Below are 26,269 nucleotides of genomic sequence, written 5' to 3' on the forward strand. Positions count from 1 at the left end.
AAAATTGTATATAGTGTGAGGTTCATAATTTCATATGAAATAGAAATATTTATATATTTCAATGTGAAATAAAAACATTATAAACTGAAAATACGCATACTATAAGCATTAGCACGAACTTGGTAATATCATATTACATAATTTAAATTCTTACATACGACCACACGACCATAACATAATTATTATTATTATTGCCGAAGTAACTCCTATTAATTTGATCTTTTATTTTTGATTATTGCATTGTAATTTCACTGTAATAAATTAAATATTATTTTTAAAATGTTGATGGGAATTTTTATACGATAACAATTAATTAACTTCAACGACTACTAAAAATATTTTAAATTTGGATAATGTTAATAAAGTAATTTAATACATTAACATAATTATTCATAATATTATTTAATTTAAACATTTAATTATACGATCAGTATTAAAAAATATTTATCACATTTTATTTGATGGTAAATTAGACATTTTTTTAGATCTAATGATATATTATTGTTATTATAAAAATGATTACTTTTCAAAAATAATAACATGTTTAGTGTTGTATTATGATTTATAATTATTTTTGAAGTATTTGTTTTTAAAATGCTAAAATTTAAAAAATAATAATGTTAGCAAGCGCTTAAAAACTTTATTTTTAATAAGCATTTATAAGATGTCATTTTTGAAAATATATTTAATTTTAAACACAGACAACTTTGTATTAGTTCCATTAAACAAAACTACAATTTATTGATTTTGTTGACACACACGAAGAAAGATCCCGTTAATTTATTATTAAATTGTAACTTGTAAGATTAATCGAAATAGTTTAATTGTTTAAACATAGTCGTACTTAAAACCATTCCTTTTGTCGAGCTTCTCCACAGTTTGTCTGAAGTTACTTTAAATATATAGACAGTGAAATATTATGAAACCAAAAAGTTTTTTTTACACTTATGATGAAGTTCAAATTTTCAAATTTATACAATATGGTACTTTAATATAAGCTATAACTAGTTTATTAAAATTACATATATATTATTTACTTGGTATTTTTTTAAATATCAACAAGATTGTTGTATTATTTATGAAAGGTCATTTTTATAGAGCAGTACCTGCTTTATTTTCAAACAAATTTCAATATTAAAGTAAATAACTAAACATTTATATTTTGTATTAAAATATAAATATTATCATTATGCATTGTCTTAAACAACAACAAAATGTATACTAAAAATAATAATAAAAACCAAATATCAAATTGTTTTAATCTTAATTGAATTTTTTCTTTTATTCGTTTATTGTCACAACATCATGGAATAACGATTTACATTAAATTAAAATGTGATTATATAAGATGAAATATATATAATATTATTATAAAAAAATACAATGACTTAAATTTATTCTTCGCGATAGTCCCGAGATTGTGTCCATGATTGGAAACGTTGAGATTTCGACTTCAATTACTACTACAAAACTATATTAGCATATTCTGAGAGATGTAATAATATAACGGAGTTTAAGTTTACTAGTTATTCATGAAAAGATCACAAGTAATGAATATCACATTATACAACTAATTGCTATAATAGATTTATTTACTCAAAATCTTAAATTTTAAAAGCTTTTCTATATATTTTTTTTTATAATATCATCCTATTTTTCCCATACTTTAAAATGTTATTTTACACTAAAAGATTTAGTAAAGCCTTTGAAGACTAAAAACAAATTTAATAGGATTTTAAAATAAAACGAGAATGAGGTACTTACTTATATATATTATATTGTATAGAAACTTATAAGTACAAAATTGTATCAAACATTCTTAAGTTATAAACTATTAAAAATTTATTATTTTTACTTATGAATACAATATTAATGTAAAGTTTGACTTTCGACAGGTTAAATTAAAATTATTAATTCAAAATAAGTTTAAAATAGTAAAATATATATTTAAATTTCTAATTTAAAAAGTAGAGTGGTAATAAACAATAAAAATATAGTTAAATGTATTTATCAAATATAGGTTTTAGTTACATATTTTATTTAGAAATGTGAATTATTTTTATTGTAAATATCGATTGCACTAGTCATACCCAGATGGTCAGCTAGCAATTAGAAAATATTTATATTGTAGACATATGTTTTCCTTGTGTTCTTGGAAATATTTAGTTTAAATATATTTTGGCAATAATATGCTTATATTTTATGAACAAACGTATATTTAAAAATAACATTTAAAACATATTGTAATAATATGTTGTTCACGTCCTTAAGAGAATATTGTAGGAATAACATCAATAACATTTACGTTGAAAATATTTGTAGAAACATTAGATAGGTAAAAATATTGAGTCAACTAACTTCTATAATTATTAAGAATATAATACAATTATTGTTATAGTAAATTATATTAATAATATATGAACTAGTTGTTTTTTGGGTAGACAATATATTAGGTATAATTGTGCATTTGTATCAATAAATCAAAAATGATTTATTTACACATATAGTTGGCTCTTAGTACTGTGTAACTGTATAACAAAAAATATTTAAAATATTATTGTTAAAATAATGAAAAATAATGATTCCACCATGTGTTTTATTTTTATATAAATAAATTTCTTTATTTCTTTTTTTATTTATAAGTATTATTTAAACATAAAACAACTATTATCTTTATAACTATTATAGTATATTATCTATACTAATATATAAAATGATAGCGTTTGTTTATATATTCGGGATAAACTCCAAAACTATTTATTCAATCGTCGTGCAATTTTTTGAAATTAAAGAAGACATCACAGAGAATGACATAGGCATAAATTTAGTCCGTTAAAATTAATAAATAATTAGTTATTATTAATTAAAATAAACGTATAAATTGTATACCTATATATATTATTACGGTGGCCCGCGGGTTTCCAGCTACCTGTAACCTGACCTTTTTTCTTTTGTATGTGTTTTATCGGCGAGTAGGTATGAATAATTGTTCCGATAAGTAAAATGCTTTCCGTACCATGTTATTTCAACAATTTTCTTATCATAGGTTTATATATTAGGTACTAATATTGTTATATATTATACTAGCGTGTCTGTTTAGTTAGCATTTATCACTCGAAGAGACAAGTTCGTTGGTACATTATGTCAGCGGCGGCCCAAGGCACGGGCGAACTGGGCGGTCGCACTGGACGCCTCCAGAATTGTGGCGCCGGAAGCGCATTTGTAGGTGCTCAAAAAATTGTAAAAACTTATGATGTTTTAGTAAAAAAAATTTTTTAATAATAACGGTGTGTAATAATTCCATTTATTTATAATAATAAATTGTTATATATTTAAGCTATATTTTTAAGGGCGCCATAATATCTTTGACCGGCACTGTATAATGTTTCGCTTATACTTAAATGTTAGTATGGAATTAGTTACATATTTAATTAATCTATACTAATATGTAAAATATTAGCGTTTGTTTATATATTCGGGATAAACTCCAAAACTATTTATTCAATCGTCGTGCAGTTTTTTTAAATTAAAGAAGACATCACAGAGAAGGTTTTAGACATAAATTTAGTGCGATAAAGTTAATAAATAATTAGTTATTATTAATTAAAATCTTTGGTGGAGCCGAGACGGGTATGCTAGTATATTATATATATATATATATATATTAATAAAATACCTATTCATAATAATATGATAATATAATATGTTTTAGTTGGTTCACAGCTTTATAGCTATACAAATAACACAGATTAAATTCAATCTGTGTATATATTCAATTGTTACCTATATATTAGGCATTAAGGCTATATCTGTAGAGCTTTATTAATATATTATATTTAATATTAAATAATATTTAATAACTAACTAATACCATTATACTAACTATACTCACGATTAAATTATATAAACACTATTACTTATTAAGTATATTTAGAATATCTGAATTTTATTATCACTTACAGACAATCAAATAATATATTATTAGATAATATTACTACATAACCACAGAATAAATTAAATAAATAATTTTATTGTTTTTAAATGTAAGTTACATTATGTAACTATATTATAATATGTTATTGTCTACTGTCTAGTGTCTATACTTATGGTATAAAAAATAAAAATAGAGGTAAAATTTTAGGTTTATACCAGAAATCCTAGAGAGTCTACTAAAGCTGGTAGGTAATTATTATTTGGATTAAATAAATATAGTTATTTCATTACTTTCGTTCTAATTAAGTCATTTTTTATCAATAAATAGATTTACTGGAATAAATGTAAATGACACACAATCTTAACATATATTATTATACTATATATTAGATTAGATATTGTACATTTATAAATTTAATTTATTGAATGTTAGGTACAAATTATAATTTACAATAATGCATCCTAATATATTTTTCATACTTATATTTTACTTAATTTAACTAAAAACATAGTTATTACTTTATTAGTTACCAGAAAATATAGAGAATACAATAGAAAGTTAACTATATAATACCTGTAAGTTAAATAGATAGAAATAACATGACTAAAATATATAAAATATAAATATTCCTTTATCAAATATATGTACCAATGTACTATACCATCACCAATTACCATAATTATTTACCTAGCGTTTATAGAATATATGTGCATTTTATAGTCGTTTGAGTAGAGCGATAATTGAATTGATTTTAGAATTATGTGTATGTATGTATGTGTGTGTGTGTGTGTGTGTGCGTATGTGGGTGTGTAACCGGTGTGTATTTCTGGTAACAAATTGAATCTATAGTTTGTACATTTGTGAGGTAAAATTAATTGGAAATTAAATGAAAATCTACAGATATTGTTACGCGAAACTAGTTTTTGACAAAATCAATTTCATTTTTTTTTTTTTTTTTGTGGAACTCAAAAACAAATAACCATAGATACATGTATTTTTCACCAAATGTTTATGTTGACAAAATGTGGACTCTTTATGGGATATTTATAAATAGTTGAAACATTTATTTTATTTCATTTAAATTTCGATGAAAATATTTCGCTGGGTCAAAATATTTGGAAATATAATACGAAATTCCTTATGAATTGTTCATTAGCCTTTTAAAAAAATATAGAGAAATAAATAGTTATATAAATTGTATACATATTCAAATTTTGAATTTTGAAGAAATTCATAAGTTTTTTATGGCTATTTGAAGTTCTAATTTTAGTGTTATTGGATATTCACCCGTTATTATAACTATTGCTCCTCAAACGGTTTTTGATATTTTATTGTAATTCAAAAATAAATAACTGAAAATACTTGAAATCTTACCAATTGTTTATATTATTATTTTTTATACATGAAAAAATTATAATATAATATTGTATGTGTATATCATTATTAAAATATTTTTACCATTTTTTTAAAGTTATTAAATTTATAGATGTTTGATATTTTAAAATTTCTTAGTTATGTTTCTATAAAAAAATGTTGTTTGGTCAAAAATTTTGAAAATTTCTAGCTCAAGATCCCACATAAGTTTTTCTTATAAATATATATATAATAATTTAAAATGCATATCCTAAATTTATTTTTATAAGTAAGTTTACCAACATTTTGACAAAATCCCATCGAAATCACGAAAATTTGCAAATTGTTTTCAATTTAAAATTTAAAACTTTTAATTAAAGGCTTGAAAAGATAATTGAAATTCCTTATTATTAGTTCATAATTAAATTTAAAAAATATATGTATACATTTTTATGGATATATTAATTTGACAGAATTTGATATTTAAACGAAGAATTAGATATAATTTAAACTATTTTTTTTTTTTTTTATTTTGTAATCCAAAAATATTATTTATAGGGTTGTTTAGTAACTTGTACGTAAGTACATCAGTATATTTTTATACACAAAGTCACAGTGACATTTTCAATACATTTAGATTAATTTTAAGTTATTGTCTATTTATACAACCGACGTATTGACGCCGTTCCAGTGTAATTCGGTATAACTCAAAAGTTAATAACAACAATAAACTATATAAATATATATATTATAATATTATAATAAATGAATTATTGTTTTCGACAAAATTAAATCAATCTAACGTAATATTATAATAACACAAATATATCAAAATAAATTTATCTAACAGCAGTATGAATATTAGATAACATATCGAAGGCTTACTTACAGTCTCGGATCAGAATTTATTGTTTTTCGTATAAATTGATAAATCATTAAATTTAATTGTACAGTAACTTATTCGACAACTACTGGACGACCGAGCGTTACCGAATTGCCCGCATTTTTTTAATTTAAAATAATCGTCCTGACGTTTTTTGATTTTATCGGTCGTGTAAAATATGTGTAGTATACCTCTTCAATTTGAATTTCGGATTTTTTGTTCATCTCATCGCAAACAAATCGAAAAGAAGCAAGTATAATTAAATCTCGTCACGGCGCTTTGTTGGTCTATCGTACGTATCTATAATGCTAATGTATGTCGGATACATTATATTAAAATGTACGAAGTACCTACGCGTATCGAGACGTATTACCACCCGAATCCACTTCAAAATCTATACAGTGCCGTGTAAACCGAAGTCGGCCGAGTCGAGCTTTACGAAAACTAGTCCTCGAGTCGTTTAATATGTTGTTTTACACAGTAGTCGATATAATAATACACTATGTAAAATGAAAAACCGGTCATATGGAACGTTGCGTATGCACACACACAAGCACACTAGACGGATTTAGTTAAAACGTTGGCACCGACGTATGGTTGGTGTTTCGGAAACGTATAGTAGCTAGGTAATATGGTGATATATTAATTCCGCGCCGAAGCCTGCAATATCATGTTATTTAGTTTCCTGCTACACACAAACACACACACGCGCGCGCGCGCATACACAAAATCGCATTGTGATTTCCTCCTCCGCACAAGGTACTTATACAATATTATACATACTTCATTGTTCGGCCCGTCAACAGCTATTATTATACATGGCACATGTCGCAAGTTTCCGTGACATCTCTTCAGCGCGGTTTAAAGTTTAGCATAAAACTATTTTCTTGATATGCACATATCGGTCTAAACGCACGAGCTATACGGGGTAGTCGGAGAAAACGAAAACGATGCTCACCGTCATATAGGTAGATACATACTTACGTTTACTAAAATATATAATATGAGTATATAATATATATATATAGGCTTGCGCGCACCGACAGGATGCAGCAGCAGCAATGGATGCAAAGTACAGGGCGATTAGTGATTACATGCATTTCAATGTTTACACTATATAGTCATTAATTCAAAAGTTGTTATTATTGTTACATAAATCGATGTCGTTAAAAAACACGTTTTTACGATTTTTTAAACTAAAACACCACATTTTTTAATAACATAAATCCCGAAGTAGAATATTATATTTCAAACGAATATTTAAGCCATAGTTTTACGTGCGTTTAGAGTTTAAATTAATAGTGAATCAACATTCTGTAAGGTAAATCTGTGTTTATCTAAACTTTAGTTCTAATTTGTAAACTTACAACTCACCGTAATTAACTAATCGTAAAAATAAACCGTAATATGAAATTAAAAATACATTTTTTTCATTCGAATAAGTAAAACCGTTCAAAATAACAACGATAGAGTTATTGTTTTTCAATGACATAAAATTATGTAAAAAAGTATTTACAATAAAGTTAAATTCTTATGCAAACACTTAAATAGATCACCTTGTATATTGTACGCGTTTCGGCTTAACGCCTTCTCGTGTTATTATTTTTTTTCTCTATGTTAACAATCTCACTGCGTTGACTTTTCATAAATTACCTTTTTCGAGTTTGTTAACTTTAAACTTTACTTGGAAGAACGTTCGTTAGGCATTTAGGTAGGTTATAGGTTAGATGTGTGTGTGTGTGTGTGTTTGTGCGCGTATATGTATAAGCCGTGGACCTCTGCATGTACCCGGTAGGGAGTCTCGAAGTTGTATATTGTGTTATAAAATGTGTACGTACTAATTGTGTCTCTCCAAGCACATTCGTCCCGCGAGTAGGTATTATATTATATTATGTAATAATAAATACAAGTGTGTATTTTTCATTATAATTTCATCTTTTCTCCGTCGTCCAAGAGTTTACGTTCAGATCTCTCAGCGGGCACCCATAAACAAATACAATAATAATATATATATCAATACGTCCACGTCAAAATTGGAATGTTTGTACAAAGTCTCATAAGTATAACGTTTGTTGTCCGACAAGAATCGATGAATTTACGGCAACGGCATGAAAATGTTATTCTTTTCTTTTTTTTATAAAAATAAAGACTTATCGTCAGATGTCTGAATTGGCAATATACCAAAACTTAAGTTGAAATAATATCGTTTTTTGCTCCAGTCGTTAAAAAATAATAATGAAGAGCTTATCCATATAATATAGATATAAATGTATATATATATAGACTATCGACTGATAATAGAACTTACCTATTTCATAATATATTTAAATTTCGGAAAATTTTAAAGAAAATTAACACACTCACTAGAGGCAATAATACTATTATTTATCTTTTATTTCTTTTAAATAATGTGAACTTTATAAAACTAAAGTGATTACCATAATTCAATTAATTTTGTACTGATGGTTATACGCACTAGTAAACTACACATCAATATCAATCAAAATCGAAACCTTTTTATCGAAAACTTTTAAGACAAGCTCCAATAACACACACTGTGGCTATATGAATACGATTTAAAAACTTTTTGAACCGATTTTACAAAAATCGTAATCTTGTAAAAATAACTGTGTAAATAAACTAAAGACGAATTTACTTTTTCAAATGTTTTCCCAACGCTGTATATTTTTTTTTAAAAGACTGAAGTGTTTTGTATGAACAGTAGTTACACTCGATGAAGCTTAAATGGAATTGGCACAAAATATCAAGCAACAACATGGTTGAATAATCTTGTTAAGAAATCAAAAAAAAAAAAAATATGCCCTTAAAGTATTCTGGTAGTACACCTTATATAATATAATATAATATATCGAAACAATTTTTTTTATATAATATGCATACACAGAACTAAAGAAATAGAAAATTTAGGAGTGAATAAGTACATTTTTTTAGAAAGACAATAAATATAGTTTTAGTAGATATTAAGGATTAAATATCTCATATATATATATATATATATATATTATTTTTAAATTATTACGCTATACGATTATAAATGTTTAAGTTAAATGCTTAGCATTTAAAAACGATAAAATCTTCTTTTACATTTTAAAATGTTAAATTAAACTATGCTGATATTTAAAAATTGTCATTTTAATAATATAAACCAAATTATAATATTCAACAACACTATTTTTTCTTACAATAGTATCTTCTGGTAACTTTAACAAACTCAAATACTGTGCTTAAAATTTGTCAACAAAAATTTCACCAAAACGTATTTGTATCCTATAGCTATTACTCGTATTTATTCTAAAATGTAAGTAACACATTTAAACAAATAAATGACTATGGTATAATAGGTTTGTAGCATTAAATAAATATAAAAATAAACTATTATACTACATACTTAGAATATATTTTTTTTGTGCGGTGATAAACTTTTTTCAGTCATTTTTTTTCTGAAAGATTAAAATTAAACTGTTATTAAATCAAAATAATATAATAACGTAAATGCCTCATAATAATAATATATAATTTATGTATTATATAGAATTGAGTAATGTGTTTATTCAACTCGGTCAATTTATTATTCACGTAATAACGTCAGTTTCACACTCAGGCCACACATGGGAATTGTAATCTTGAAAGACAGAAGGAATATGTGAACTTCCACTTGTATCAACTGTTATGTTTGGGTTATGGACAGCATCACTCTCCTTGCTTCTTGTCAAAATTATACAATGTAATATAGTCTAGTCGAATGTTGCTCGAACGAAATGGTGTTCTCGCTCAAACGATACACGACCCTCTGTAAAATTTAATCAAAACGGTATATTTTATAAATTCGTTAAAGCAGTACAGATTTAAGACCGACGCGCCATAGAGAAATAAACTAGGTCTACATCAAAAGCATTCAATAAGTATGTATAGATATCATAAAATTGATACCAGTGTTCTAAACTTTAAAACCCAAACGCATTTATCAAATAACTAGATCATAAATAATAAATTAGTAGAAATTAAATTGTTCGTTCGAAAAAAAACAACACTGTAGCTCGTAAGGGATATATATTATTAATCAATACGTTGGAAATAATAAGGTTAATAACCTTGGTACAATTGAAAATTTAGAAAATGGCTAATTATTTCTCATACTTTTTTTTAGCAATATTTTCAGCAGTTTTTTACATTGGAGAAATAGAAGACTTTTTTCTAAACATTTGGAAATACATCGGTTGAGAAGGATAAATAAAAAATAATATTATAAAGGCTTAATAATCACATAATAAAATGTTTTTTAAAAAATACAGAGGTATACATCAGATTCATATCATGGTAATCTATGTTATTAAAAAGCAATATTTGTGTGTGCGTAAGCGATCCACAATTAAGTCTATTGCACTCATGGTTTTGAAACATGTACAGTGTACATTATACACGGTAATCCTAACGCAATGATGTGCAACTCGAATTTTGCAATTTAAAGAGAGACTCATGCAGGGATTTATTGGCGCATGAAAAACAAATATTATTTTGTGTTTATATAGCGTTTCCACTGGTTACAGAAATTTAAATTTAAAAAATAGTTATCACAATTAATGTAATATAAAAATATAATATTCAAAAGAAATCAAAATTGCATGACGTATTATTAATAAAATCCGTGTCGGTTAAAGCATAATATATCAAAAAAATATATATAATATATCTGTACCTAGTTTACCTATACATAAAAAAAGTCCCGATTCACTGATTCATAATCAAAATACCTACATCAATACTATTTATTTAATTATTTTATTTAAATTAATATCAAGAAGATTACGGCGCCTCACTGAGAAAAACTCGTGTGGAGGTCCGAGGTCATCTTAGTTTACAAATATTCTTAAAGGTAGATATAGGTATATGATGTGTGTAGCTAAAGACTCCAATATTTCATGGTAAGGGTGCAATTAGAAAGGATTTTTCAAAATTCGCATTTTAAAGAGGGGATCACGCGGAGATTTGTTGGCTTATGAAAAACAAATATTGTTTTGTTTGTATAGGGTAACTTCTTCGCCACCGGTTACGGAAAAAAAAATAGTTACAACTGAATACGATACATTTCAGATACATTTTATAATTGGTCAAAACCATCATCCAAAATATGACTGTTAAAAACATATGTGTATAATGATGGTTTACGTTTGCGGCGTTTGAGACAGAGTAACAGCGGTCACCGTCGCGATAGTCTTCAGGTGAAATTCTTTGTTTTTTCAAAATTGTATAAAAACAAATTTTAAATGTAAATATTAAAAATTTATTGTACGCGGCTTTATAAAATAATATTCGGACAATGATGATTTTTTAAAAAAAAAAACCTAATTTTTTATTCGTTTTTGTCCTTTAGTAACATTTATTGGTTTTTTTTTTTTTTGGAAAAATAAGGGTTTAATTTGGATTCCGTACGGACCTTAGGCGTTCGACGAACATAATCGTTCATGTTTTATAATAACATACAACGGCGATATAATCGTTTCATATCAGATAAGTACTTAGAACATTATCATAAGTTATCATTTATTTATCATAACTTGCGTGCATTTAACCATCGTTGGTGTAGATCATAAATTGTTATTGCCGTTGTACGTTATAAAATATGTTACCTAACGGGACTATAAATGTATGTACGTTCGTTGGAGAAAAGTCTGTGGTTAATATAATTGGCATTTAGAAAATGTAAATTTTTATGGTCCAAGTCGTATATTTTGAACGAGTCAGTGACATTTATGTAAAAAATCGTACAATTTATACCACCATCTTCCTACTCAAACTGTGCCGGTTTCGTTATTGGCCTATTTTCCTGGAGTACTAGAGATACTTCTTTTTAATTTTGGTAATCGTATCCATATTTTTATTTCCAGAGCTCCTGATATGAAAACATATTTTTTTTTTCCTAAGTCGATTAACTCGAAATTCATGATTACATGATTACGAAGTTAGGGTTAATATTTCTGAAATAATAAATTATAGTTATATTATTTACATATTTTGTTGTCTTTTAAACTTGTCCATTTTAACTTATTTTCCTGTGTGTTAATTTGTTTCTCGTTTATAAAAACATATAGGTCATAATATACCGTATGTTCAGTTGTAAAGGTAACAGGAAATATTTCGAACGCATGACTTTGAGTTTGATTTGGAGTTTTTTACTGCGTACAGGACATATAAATACATCTGTTTTTGATAAATCCGAATTTGTAACTATTTTCATATGCGCATGCGAAGTGAAATAAATGTTTTTAAATAGGAACCACTATTTTTGATACTGGATTTGGATTGTTTTATTTATTTCTTAACGGCTTTGATGTTTACAGTTTTTTTATATCTTCAAAATCGACATTTTTAGGGCAGTTGAAAGTTTTAAATAAAGTAGTAATTCGTTATTATAGGTATTATTATAATAATTTATTTTGATTAAAACTACAAGGTGTATTTATTATTACATCGACTTTATAAAAAAAATATCATTGAAATTTATCGATAAATATTATACTTATAAATGCGTAATTAAGATTAATTACAAATTATACCTAATTTAAAACTTTCGACTGAAATTAAAATAGCATGCGCAATCGCACAGATAAAAATAGTTTAAAAATTTGAATTGATCAAAAACAGATGCATTTATATGTGCTGTACACAGTAAAAATACTCCGAATCAAACTCAAATTCATGCGTTCGAAATATTTCCTGTTACCTTTAAAATTGAACACACGGTATATATTTAATTTTTTTTTTAATCTTTTGTAATCTGGTATGTTTCTATATAGTTTAATTATCGTATCGAAGCATTCCCCTAAATATAAACATATTGATAAAGCTAAAGGTTGCAAATGTTCTATAATATCATGAGTTTATTTCGTATCGGTTTTATAGTTAAATTTGAATTTTCTCTTCAGAATAAGGCTCAGCTAAATTATCTATATATTTCGTTGACCGTTTATTCATTTGCACAAAACTATTACTTATAGTACAATTTTATTTTATACATTGATTTTATGTATTCAATACTATTACTTATAAATGGTATGTGAATTCGTGAAGGCTAATGATCACAAATCAAAGTCTTTTCAAAATAATTTAATTAACTAAAAAAAAAATACGTATCAACATTTGTGGTTGTTTTAATCAAATAATTCAATTTTAGTAATGAACTTATCATTTGAATCACAATCAATTAAAGTCACATTCAAATGTTCTAATATATATCGTCGTCAGGCAGCATTTTATAAAAATGTATTTCAAAGTTACGTATAAATTTAGTGCACAAGGACTTCATACTAATCAGTACTTACTAAATTTCAATATTATTAACTGATTAATGATACCATAAAATAAAATACATATTACAGTAACCACTGATAAATAATTATAAGCATTACGCATGACGATAAGTTAAAATGTTTAATGTATTATGTATATCAATGCTGCCAAAATAAACATAGAAACATTTTTTGTACCGTTAAATTTGTAAATTTTTTCTATATATTTTAGTATAATCAGTAATCACCATTTACCAAGCTAATAATCTCACGTATAGTTTTTTTTTTTATGGACAAAGGAATATATTAGTACGTACTACGTCCGTTATATGTGTTATCTATGATCTGCAGCAGGGAACAGTTCAGCGGAATATTTACGCACAACATAATAGTACATCCATAGCAGTGAAAGGGTTATTTGAATTGCCTCTTCAGAATAATGCTCAGTTAAATTATTGTTTGCTGTGTAAATGTGAACTAGACAGCGAAATGTTTCACATAGATGTGTACTAACCGTCTAACTAATAGGTTCATTATTTAATATACCTAACACAGCAAAAAATTAGTACCCCAAGTAACATTTTCTAGGTTCAGTGTTGGTTATCTTGCGCAGTGCACATACCACAATGCGAGCGCGGTTACAGCAACGTGTCGAAAACGACGAAAACCACTTAAATACATAAGTTCCTTATGAACTATAATAATTACTTTTACAAAAAATGTAATCTTTTCTCACCAGTGTACAATGTCTTGTACCGTGGGTGCAAAAGTGCACGAAAAAAAGTTATCGTGCTTTTTATATTTGAAAGTGCTCTGTAAATAATTTGTATTGTATACGTGTGTGTTATTATAATTGGTGCTTTGCAATAGAACATTAAAAAATAAAATTGTGACTAGAATTCTGGGTTAGAATTTTTCCTAAGATTAAAATATATATGAATTAATTATTTTATATTTAAATATAATATAATATTTTTTTACAAAAATTAAATCAACTTACCGTAATATTAACAGTAAAATACAGATTGACCGTCTTTGATCCAAATCGTTTTCATATCCAACATTTTATCATTGAATTTAAATTTAACACAAACATTACAGTACCTAGCTAATTAAAATGACTTACTCAGTGACGAGATACTTTATAGCAGAGTGGTTACCTACCTACTCTCTTCTTTTTTTCTGGCATTGATTGTAATTTTTAACAATCCTACATAGGTTAAATATTATAGTTGTCCTAAATGTATATAACTCGATCACCTTCAAATGTACACAAATATGGCTGATGACTACAGCAATGGTTCAGGATTAATAGTTGCTTCGTATTATAATAATTAATAAGTATAAAAATGAATTAACAACTATTATGCGAGCTGCAAAGATGCTAATTAATATAAAAACCAATTTAATGAAATATCGTTTAGTTCAAAACTTAGATGGAAGATTAAATTAGAGAGTTTATAGATATGAATTATTATCACAATGCGATTAAAAAAATTATTAAAATAAACAATAACACTTTTTAATGTTATTAATGATTCACTCAATATTTCACATAAATTAAAAATATATATATATTGGTAACTATTCTATACTATGACTATCTCATATATAATATTGAAAAATAAACATTAATACGCGAGGAAAACATTTCTGCAATAACTTTTAACGGTTTTTTTTTTTAATAAAAACATTTAAATTAACATGATGTTTGTCAATTATAATTGACTTTAAAGATGAAACTGCTGTAAGCTTTGATGGTATTACAGTGAAGAAATTAAAACTTGTAAGGTTCGTGCTCGTTTTTAATTTACAAATCTTTACGTTATTATTTGTTAATTATTACGTAACTTGGAGTCGGAAAAGTTGTAAGTATTTACCTACCTATATAAGATAAAAACTATTTTTTGTATATATATTATACAATTAACAATAAATATAGTTGACATTGGTATTATATATATTATATATCTACACTTGTATATACCTAATTATTTTTTACTAATTTTAATTACACTGTTGCAGTGTTGTAATTCAAAAAATTATTGATTTTATAGTCTTTAATAAAAAAAACACAATACAAGTGTATAATTTTGTTATTATTAAACGTGGCGTACTTTAACTTTTAAAAATCATTATAAATGTAATACCTACGCCAAAGTTATAGCTCCCTTAGTAAATACGACTTTAACTATCAACGCTTATCATGCTGAATGCCATTCTTTGTTAAATTGATTATACATTTAATATTTGATAAATAGTGTAGAATTAAAGAAGATAAAATGATTTAGTAAATTATATAATGAGCCACTGTTTATTTTTATAAATCTAATGCCATTCAATATTTCATGATCATTAGTATTTATTATATATACTTTCTACATGGTGGAAAAAATAAATATTAAAATGAATACTTACTGAAAAATGGCATAATATATCATTATCATTATCTATCATCCTTTTTTTATCTTTAATTCTAAAACATGTACATATAACTAACGTCATTATAATGATTTTAAATTATTAACAGAAATTTAAATAAGTATTATTTTTGAATAAATGAATTACATATTTCATCGATGTTTAAATATGGGTTTTATCAATATTTTGGTACCAGAATTTAAGGAAAAAATTAAAACACGGTCAATATTATTTTATAATTATTTAGCGTTAGTATCTTATAGCTAAGATAGTAATTGTTAAATTCAAATTAAGTTATCGAAAAGATCTATAAAAAATAGAATTGTATAAAATCACAAAAAATGTAATATTGTTTTTTGTTTTGTAATTTTGATACCGTCAAAATTTGAATGTTATTTTTAAGTGTGCTAGTTATTTTTCATTTTTAATCTTCAATATATATATATACATATTTATTTGTTTAAATGTAGTGAAAAAATAATTTCGAAAAAGAATCAGCTTCAAGAAAGATAAAAAGACAAAATAATTCTAATAAATACAACGTTAAATGTAATGTAATGGAGGAATTACTTGTTTGATTATTCTGTATATTACAGAAATTTGTTATAATATTCACAGATTTCTGCTACGGTCTGGTTTCAATATAATATACTTTGATAGTTATGAATTCAGTTTATACAATTATAGTTTCTAAATTGATATTAAATAGACCCTTAATTATATTACCCAGTTATAATTCGTTAATAGTTATATCGCTTATATACTCAGAATCCAAAAGCTATTTTTTCACTTTGATATTATGTGTCATTAGCGCTGCCAACAAAATAAAGCTTAATATATTAGGTTAGACGTACACATACTATGACGGTACTAACTACTTCATCGTGTGCATTCTCTAACTATAATTTTAGATTCTGAGTGGAGTATATAAATGTATTGATTTTACAATGTGATTTTTTTTTTTTATCTATCGTCATCTTTCGGGGCAGTAAAGATCATCGATTTTCATTTTTGGAGGGGTTTCTGGTAAAAAATTGAATTTAATTAATACTTTGAGGGGTCATAAATAAAAAATTCCAAGTAGGTACATTTCAATAAACCCGAAAAAAATTGAGTTTTTTAAGTTTTTTTACTCACAACCAGTATTTGACAAAAACAATAAATTTTGTTTTTTTTATTGTGTAACTCAAAAAATGAAAAACTTTTGATACTTAAAAATTTTACCACCTGTTTATATTAGAAATTCATATACATTGATAAATTTTCAAAATATGTTTAGTCTTTGAGCTGTTATAAAGACATTTTAATTTTTACTGGGTCAAAAATCTTGAAAATTAAATACAAGGTTTCTCTTAAGTTTGTAAAAAAAAAAATTAAATAAAAATAAAATGGGTACTCTTAAAATAACAATTTTTGAAAAGGTCTCATTCGCAAATTTCGTTCAGGAATACAATAATAGCAGCCGCAACCCGCAAGATTTCAACTCTATAATATGTAATGTACATATTATATATATTGTGGGGAAATTGTAATAGGCATCTATTGCGGGGATCTGTGGACATTTTCTTTGACCGCCGTGCCTTATATCGCGTGATTTTCTTTGCAGGCAACACGTCGGTGCTGTTGACGGTCTCGTTCACCGTCGAACGGTACATAGCCGTGTGCCATCCGCTGCGCGGCCGCATGCTGTGCACCGAGTCCCGGGCCAAGCGCGTCATCCTGATAGTGGCGCTGTTCTGCATCGCGTGCACTGCCTCCACGCCGTACGAGTGGCACATAGCCATCAACGCGGCCACCGGCAAGTTCCAGAAGAGCAGCACGGAACTGGGCCGGAACGACATCTACAAGAAGGCGTACAACTGGTTTTGCATCGTCACGTTCATATGCGTACCGCTGCTGGTGCTCACCGTGCTCAATTGGTTCCTGATCAACGCGGTCAATCAAAGCCGCCGGAACCGGACGCGGCTCACCTGCCAGGTACACAGCGTATAATAAAAGCGGCCAATAAAAAATCGCGATTAACATAATAATATGACAATGATAAAAAAAAAAAACAAAAAACTCAACCTTCGTCGTTTGCTCCGATATCGATCCGAAACCGTCCATTTCAAAATATTCAAAATCGCCGATAATCCATGTACCGTTCGATCGTCCAACGAAATGCATAAAACCTCTTTATTCGCGACGATTGTATTTGTCCGTAAAATTAATATTTACAACGGTATAGTTCACTCGAACGGCAGGTACACCTGCACCTCCATCGCCTTTACTAAAAATGTAATATAATTAAATAATATTGTTATAGCACGATAACTTTAGCGCTCGTCATCGGATAACACATATTTTATTGTCGAATAATATTATGATGAATATTATGTCGTATGCGTATAGGCAAAACTAGACCAATATTTATCGATGCGCATAACAATCGAAGAACTCACGAGTGAGATTTGCCCCACACCCCTACCACTTTAATACTCACTCTTTTTAGTATACTTATAATAACAATCGTTTCAAATTTTTATTTATGTAATAATTGTACCTTATTTTAATATTGATATTTTATCCGGTTAACAAAATAAAACGATCAAAACTATTTTTAACACAATTTATCTTGGATGCAAATTATATTTATTTAAAATTTATTTTAATTTTCAAACTATTTGTTATATGGTTATATCCCTGTCAATATTTAATATAATTGATGGAAACATATAATAGGTACCTACTTATATTTCTCAGCATACTGCAATATATATTTTAAATACCTAATGATAATATTTGTTTCAAAATAGTTAAATTTTAATAGAAAAATATTTTTAGTTTTGAGAGACACATTTTAAAGTATGTAGTGCACAAGTACCCTGTACGCCTAAATACGTCAATGTCCGTTTCCTCTTAATATGACCACTGGTTTATAGAATCGACCGTTTGTTACAATCAAAATTGAAAATCCCAAACCAGATCTTATGTTACTAATGTTAAATTAACTTTTTATTAGAATCACCAAGTACCGGATAATTGAATTATTTTTAAGAACATTCTTATCGTTTTAATGGTATTTCAAACTTTCACTAAAAATAAACAAGAATTGTTTTGAAAAAGTTAAAAGAAGCTATTCAAAAATATATCGAAAACGATACTTTTTAGTTGTTCCAAAAGTTATAGGTACAATGCACATTGTACGTGCATTATTATTTATTTAATTTTATATAATTAAAAATCATATATATATTATATTAATTGAATATGGATTTTAAATTCAGGCTAATATGAAAATGAAATTAGTAGATTTTCAAGTACAATCAAAAATAGATAGATTTTTTACCTTATTTTAAATGGATTTTATTTTAATTTAATTTTAAACATATACATATATATAAATATAAACTCGTCAATAAAAAAAAATGTTTTATGGAATCAACCGGTTAATAGAATCAAAATGATCTGAACCAACGTGATCATATTAAACGGAACTCACTGTACTTAATACCTCCTTTCTGCCAACAATCAAAACCTTATTATGCGATTAGAAAAACGTATTTCTAAGTGAGTAAACATTTTAAAAATAAAGATAGCAAAAATTTTAAGTATAAAGTTCTTCGAAAACATTTTTAAGATTATAAAGTACACCACACCCGTTAACATATAAGCTGAGTTTTTAAATTTTTCCAACAATCCTATCATTCTACCGCAAAACGACGTAAAATAAAAAATACAAGTAAAGCCGCTAAGATGGGTCTGGTAATTTTCTTTTTCCTTGATATTAGTACCTACAAATAAACTTTTTCAGAATTTCTTTTTACCAATATAAATCACGTCTTTACGTGAACATAATGTCTTTTTATGTCTTCGGTAGTTAATTTTTTTTCTAACCTTTTTTTACTGTAGCTCATTATCTATAAAAACGCGTCTTCAACTTTTTCATAATGACTTAAAAAATGTAGACCAAATCGACTTAAGCCACTTGTATGGATAACCAAACCTTTTGTATTCATTTTAAAATTGATTCTCGCTATATATCTGGACCAGCTCCAAATACCTGCCATATTTAATCGATAAAAGTTATAAAGTATGACAACGTTGTGAAAAAAAATAAATTGAACGTTTTCAATTGTATCTCTAAAAATTATATTTTCAATCTTATATTACTATTTCATAATATCATATAATATGGATAAGTTTTAAGAATCCAAAGAAAATTGTAAAATTATAATATGTTATAAAACGATTTTAATTGTATGTTTATACAAATAGTCTACCAATTTAGGAGCATTTTTAAAATGTATGAATAACATGCTACTACTTTTTTGAAACTGTGTGCTTACCTACATTTAGTCGTACCCATATAGGTACCAAAATCATATATGTATAATATGTATTTGTTCTATTTCCTTATTTTAAAATACAGTGTAGGCGTTCTGGGTGTAATTGATAGTTTCAAATTATAATTGATGTATCTAAATTTAATTTTTCGAAATGTATGTAAGTACAATTACGATTAACGATGTCTGCGATCCTAAATAATAGAACTCATACATTTTCTGACAATAACATTAAATATAATGTTAAATCTCACCCCCAAATATAGATTTTGGGGATCGGAACGTTCAGACGAATAAACCATAACGTAACTATAATTCACTATGAAATTATTATTTTTACAAAGTATAAATAGATTTTTCGATTGCCTAGATTACACTGACGAGAGACGTTCACATAAGTACTGCGGTAGGTAGGTTGTTGGTATATTTAATATAAATGTATGCAAATTAAAATTAGTTTAACAGCGCAAACATTGAAAAAAAGATACACATACATTAATTAATTAATAATATCAAAAATAATCACTGTGTACGCATACACCGATTTCAACATTATAAGCTGTTTAAACATAAAATTATTATCCAAGTTTTAATTAGAAAAAACATCAAGTCTTTACGCATCTCGTTTAAAAATAATATAATAATGCATAACAATATAATTATAATGCGCGGTGCAGTGTTCTGTAATATAAAATGTTTTTAATATTAACAATTTATACGAGTAATTGTTCGTAAAAATTGCCATACAAATGTTTGTTTAAACATAATAAATGTGATTGAAGATAATTCACCATACAGAAAGTTTTTATTTTCATGAAGTATGTCGATAGAATTGATGAAACAAAGCAAATATTCCGTACAATGTTTATACATGCATTTATACAAGTAATTGATACCGCAAGCTACTATTTATTATTTTCCACATAAACGAGATAGGGATTTTTTTTTACGAAATTTCTATGTATATACTGTCTATATTTTACGTAGTATATATGCACACACTAACCCTCATACCCTATGCAAATGTATATAATACTATATCACATTTTTTCATTCATGAACAAAAAAACAATATACAGATGTAAAACATAATCCTTTCATTATTATTTAACAATCTATACCTATCCGAATACCTGTATTTTTAAATTTACAGTGGTAATAAATAAAACACTAATTCAGAATTCCAATATACCTAATACCTAGGTTGTAGGTTATATTATACCTATACAATTATACTCTGATAGTAAAACATATGTTATACGAAGTTTTCGCGCGTGTTACAAATCGTAAGATTTCTGTAATATGAATTTCTGATCACATCTTTTATTATATTTATAAGCAAGCTAAAATCACCCTTTTTTCCTTTGACAATGCATTTATCACAGTTTTAGTCATAAAATGTCTAAGTATAGATAATTACATAACATATTTTCAAGTATTGTTTAAATTTAAATACTATTTAAAGAGTGTTCAGTGACGATATCAATTTTTTTTCAAGTAAAAACCATCGTAAAATATCAGGCACCAATTTTCTTTTGAATGTTGATGTATCCTAAAGCAAAATATGAACGATTAGTTAGTTTACCGATTACTAAATCTTATGTGCTAACTGCTAAAAATAATCATTTTTAATAATAGTTTTACACAATACTAATATTTTAAGTACTAAAATTATTTTCAATACATCATTATAGCAATCATATTTAAATATATCATGAGCTATTAGTAATTATTATATTGAGAACCTACATAAAGTTACACTACACGATTAAAGTTTAATTTATAAACCTAATTGTATTTGAAAAATTTAAAAATAAATAATTTGTTAATCAATTTATATTAAACGTGGGTAGACAATAAGCACCCAGTAATAATAAGTATTTTTTTTTTGAAAAGGAGAAGTTTATATTATCGACACAAAACAATCCGTAAATAGTATAAAAAGATTGTTTTTAAAAACATACGGCCTTTATAAGTAGTATATACTTAAAAATAACAAAAATTAGAATTTGAATATAATATTCATTGTTAGTAGAAAATGAGGGTGAGTATGCTTGAGGAATCACTCTGTAAATATGTGAAATATTTAAAAGCATAACAAATAGTGTGTAATATATTATTTACGTACCTATAGTATTATGCGATACAATAGTTCAACTCGTAGGAGTAGGTAGTATCTTGCTTTTAAACTTTCAGCCATTTGTATTTTTTTTTTTTTTTATAGGACACTCAAAACATACATAGTTTATTTTTTTTTTTAAACTTAAACACGAATTTATATCATATGTTGAATTTTATTATGACATTTTGTGTAGACAATTTAGCACCCAATTGTGTTGGTATTCAAAAGCCAAAAACGTGCTCAATCATTCGATTCCAAATATTCACCATAGCAACCACAATTGATTGCAATTGCGTCTTTTTCTAATCCCTAGTGATAACAACATTTACAAATAACATCGATTTTTAATGAGATTTTCTACTTTATTTATTATTATTTTTTAAATGTTGTTTTAGATAATTCATTTTGACTATAACGAATTGAAGAAAAAAATATAAGCATTAGTGGTTTAAGATGACTGAACCAAATGGAGTATAGACTTTATTTAATTTCTACTTTCTACCTTCTAAATTACCACGATCGTGTGCGTCCTACAATCTTCAATCACTTTAAGTGGTCATATTGAACTAGCCAGTAGCCAGAAATGCGCGTGAGATAGAAGTAAAACTAATAATTAAATAAAATCCCATAGATAATAAAAAAATAAATAAAAGTCGTCTAATGATTGATAAAAATCTTTTATAGATGGACATGTTATATATTATACCTACAGTCTACACTATATATAATGTGTGTGTGTGTGTATTGTTCTTAAAATTATATAGTTACGACTAAATATTAATATGAGAATACAATTTTTATTTTATTTACTCATCATCAAAATATAACCACACAAATGTTATAGGTAACTATTAATTAAAATAAATTATAAGTTATTTTAATTATTAATTACATAAGAAACATTTTTACGATGCAAATGAGTTAAAAACTACTAACGTAAGTATCTCGAATTGAATAAGTTTTAAAAATAAATGTAGAAAATGTATAACTTACTGTGGTATAACAAAAGTAAAATATTTAAATTCATTGTACCATCTCTTATTCTAGGTACTGTTTTTAAAAGTCTTTAAGTAGGTATATACTACATATACTATTATAATATAATATACATAAATTCTCACTAGATAATTATAATATTTCAAAACATTATTCTCCGGGAAAATCATAATAAAGTTATATAATATCGTTTGAATATAATATTATAAAATATTAAAAATTTAATATTTGTTATATATGATTCATAAATTACACAAATGGACATGGAATAAACTATGCTTAACTAAAATTTTTTAATAATATCCAAAATAACAATAATAACCTCTTTAGGGCAATTACATTTTAATGAAATAAATAAATCAAACGTATTTACGCATTATATATGTTTAATACCCTTTAGTCGTTATATATAATATAAATTATATTAAATGGCTAATGTATACTAATTAAAGGTAAAACTTATCGTCCGTGCACATAAAAAAATGTTTATAAACGTACTTAAATGGTCTGTGAGGAAAGTACTATAATAAAAAAAGCGTAGGTACTTGTTATATAATATGCTCACGCGGGTGGTTTTCAAGAAAACATCTACTGACCGTTGCCGTTTATTTTGTGTATAAAAAATGGTTGGAACATTTCCCGATTTTTTTTGTATAGACACATTTAAAGTAATTTGTACGTTTGGTATGAATCCAGATTGTTATCAGCATAGGAGTATTTTTCTGTTTGTATTTTAAATACATTATATAAGTATACAATAATATGAATTTATGTGCATTGTGTACATATAGATATGAAAGTGGATTATGTATAATATAATAATATATATATATTTATATAGATGACCATAAAAGAAATCTATCTATCCATATATTGAGAATTGTTTTAAATAGACAATGAGACCTGCAAAAATGTGTATGTATACTTATAAATGGAGTGGGGGGGAGTAAGAAGTACCTACCGCTCGTTAATGAATTCTTAACTATAAAAACGACCACATCAAAAAGTCTGTATGTAGGTATACTTACTAAGTATTATCTACACATCAGGTGCTTTCTATACTTAAATTGTAGTATTGCACTTGTAGTAATAACCTAAGTTCTAAACGATACATTTTAGTGTACGGTTTGAATTAATATCCTTGAGCCATGCACTTGTTGTTTACGCATTAACATATGTAGTGAACTATACAATTGTTTTGGTTAAATCAAAAATTAATAATACACTATATATCGAATACACTAGATAATAAATAATTTCAGCAGTTATTATAAGTTTAAAAGTGAAAGCATATAGCATCCACATCAACCAAATCATGTCAAATACAACTTTACTTTATTTGCGTAGGGTGTTATAAATGTTATTAACTTTTTTTTTAAACAGTTTCAAAATAAACTACATAAAAGTTAGTAGGTAGATAAAATATATTTTATCTGATATTAATAACAATATATTATATAGGTCAGTTCTCTTAGGAGTTGAGGAAGAGGTATAAAATAAAGACAAAATATTGTTGGCCCAAACATGACATGTGTGCTAAATCTGCTATGACCTGTAAATGAGATATATTTTTTAGAGTAAGATTTTTTTTTTTTTAATTAATCAAATTTTAATTTAAAATGTATTGAAACATAATACACTCTTATTTTATTAATTTATTGTTTAAATATGATTTGCAATTTTTTTGTACTATTCAATTATTTAAAAAAATAATATTTTATATTTACTAAATAATTACAATACTTATATATTGTTTGTATTAATATAACTATACAATATTATATCTAATTATTCTATTGGTTAGGTAATGCATGAATGACAATGATTGATGACAAAATTATGTAAAAGAAAAAATATTATTTTATTTGAAAGTATAATTTTTCACAGAAAAAAATTAAATAAATTTTTCTTGACAATAATTAATAATAAATAGCCACTGATAGCCAATTAAGTATTATTGAAAATAATTGTATTATGTATAAGTTTTATACTTAATATATAATATCCAACATGTATCTGTGTTTATTATTTTTTGTATTAAAAAAAAGCTGAAAATTAAAAAGAAATTTTAAAATGTAAAACTAAAATTGTTTTTTTTTTTATTAACATAAATTTAAGTGGAATTCAAAAAAATGTATGACCCACGATATTATTAAATTAAAAAAAGGACAGGTATATGAGATTTTATCTATTCTAATTATAGAGTTTAGATATAGATAAGGTTATAAAAAGTTAAAAAATTAAATAGATCCAAAGTTATATAGAAACTGACCTTTAAAATTGGAGTCTACAGACAAAAATTAAAAGGATATCTAAAAAAAATATTTATACTCTAGACCAAGAAAATTAAACAAAATTAAAAATTGTACTCTACTACTGCAATATTTAACAACTAGACGTTCTTAATGAATCGCCTTGTTTATAATGACTAATAGAAGCTGTAGCAAAATGTAAATGAGCAATCATTTGTATGAAAGCATATTTTTTATGAACTGCAAACATTCAAAAAAAGTATTAAGCAGGATAAAACGTTATTTTAAATTAAAATATCTATTATCAACACATAATTAAAATTTTAAAATGAACATATAATAGTATTTCACCACTATTATATATACGTAAATACACAATATATTCTGCTCACTACCTACCCATTTAATTATTTATAAAGAATTTAAACATGTAATACAATATTAATATCATCTTTATTTATCCTATTAAACAGTGAATTAGAATAAACCTAGTTGCAAGAAGTTTTTTAAATTTAATATATATATATAGGTACATAACAATACACGATTTTACTTTTAAACTTTAAGTTAAATTTATATTTTATGAAACTGAACATTAGTGTAATAAGTAATGATTATTTTTTCTTTACTTTTATTATTATTATTTTACTCATATTTATCAATATAGTATACTTAC

The 26,269-nt window shown here is 25.7% G+C and overlaps 1 protein-coding gene across 1 annotated transcript in view; it reads left to right on the plus strand.

The window, feature by feature from the left end:
- The window catches only part of LOC132930785 (FMRFamide receptor-like), a 71,848-nt gene that overhangs the window by 37,605 nt on the left and 7,974 nt on the right, over positions 1-26,269 (plus strand). The window contains exon 3 of the mRNA XM_060996830.1: positions 17,505-17,875. Coding sequence (XP_060852813.1) covers positions 17,505-17,875 — 371 coding nt within the window. The remainder of the gene's footprint in view (positions 1-17,504; positions 17,876-26,269) is intronic.

Source organism: Rhopalosiphum padi, chromosome 4 (assembly GCF_020882245.1).
Source record: "Rhopalosiphum padi isolate XX-2018 chromosome 4, ASM2088224v1, whole genome shotgun sequence".
Classification (NCBI taxonomy): domain Eukaryota; kingdom Metazoa; phylum Arthropoda; class Insecta; order Hemiptera; family Aphididae; genus Rhopalosiphum; species Rhopalosiphum padi.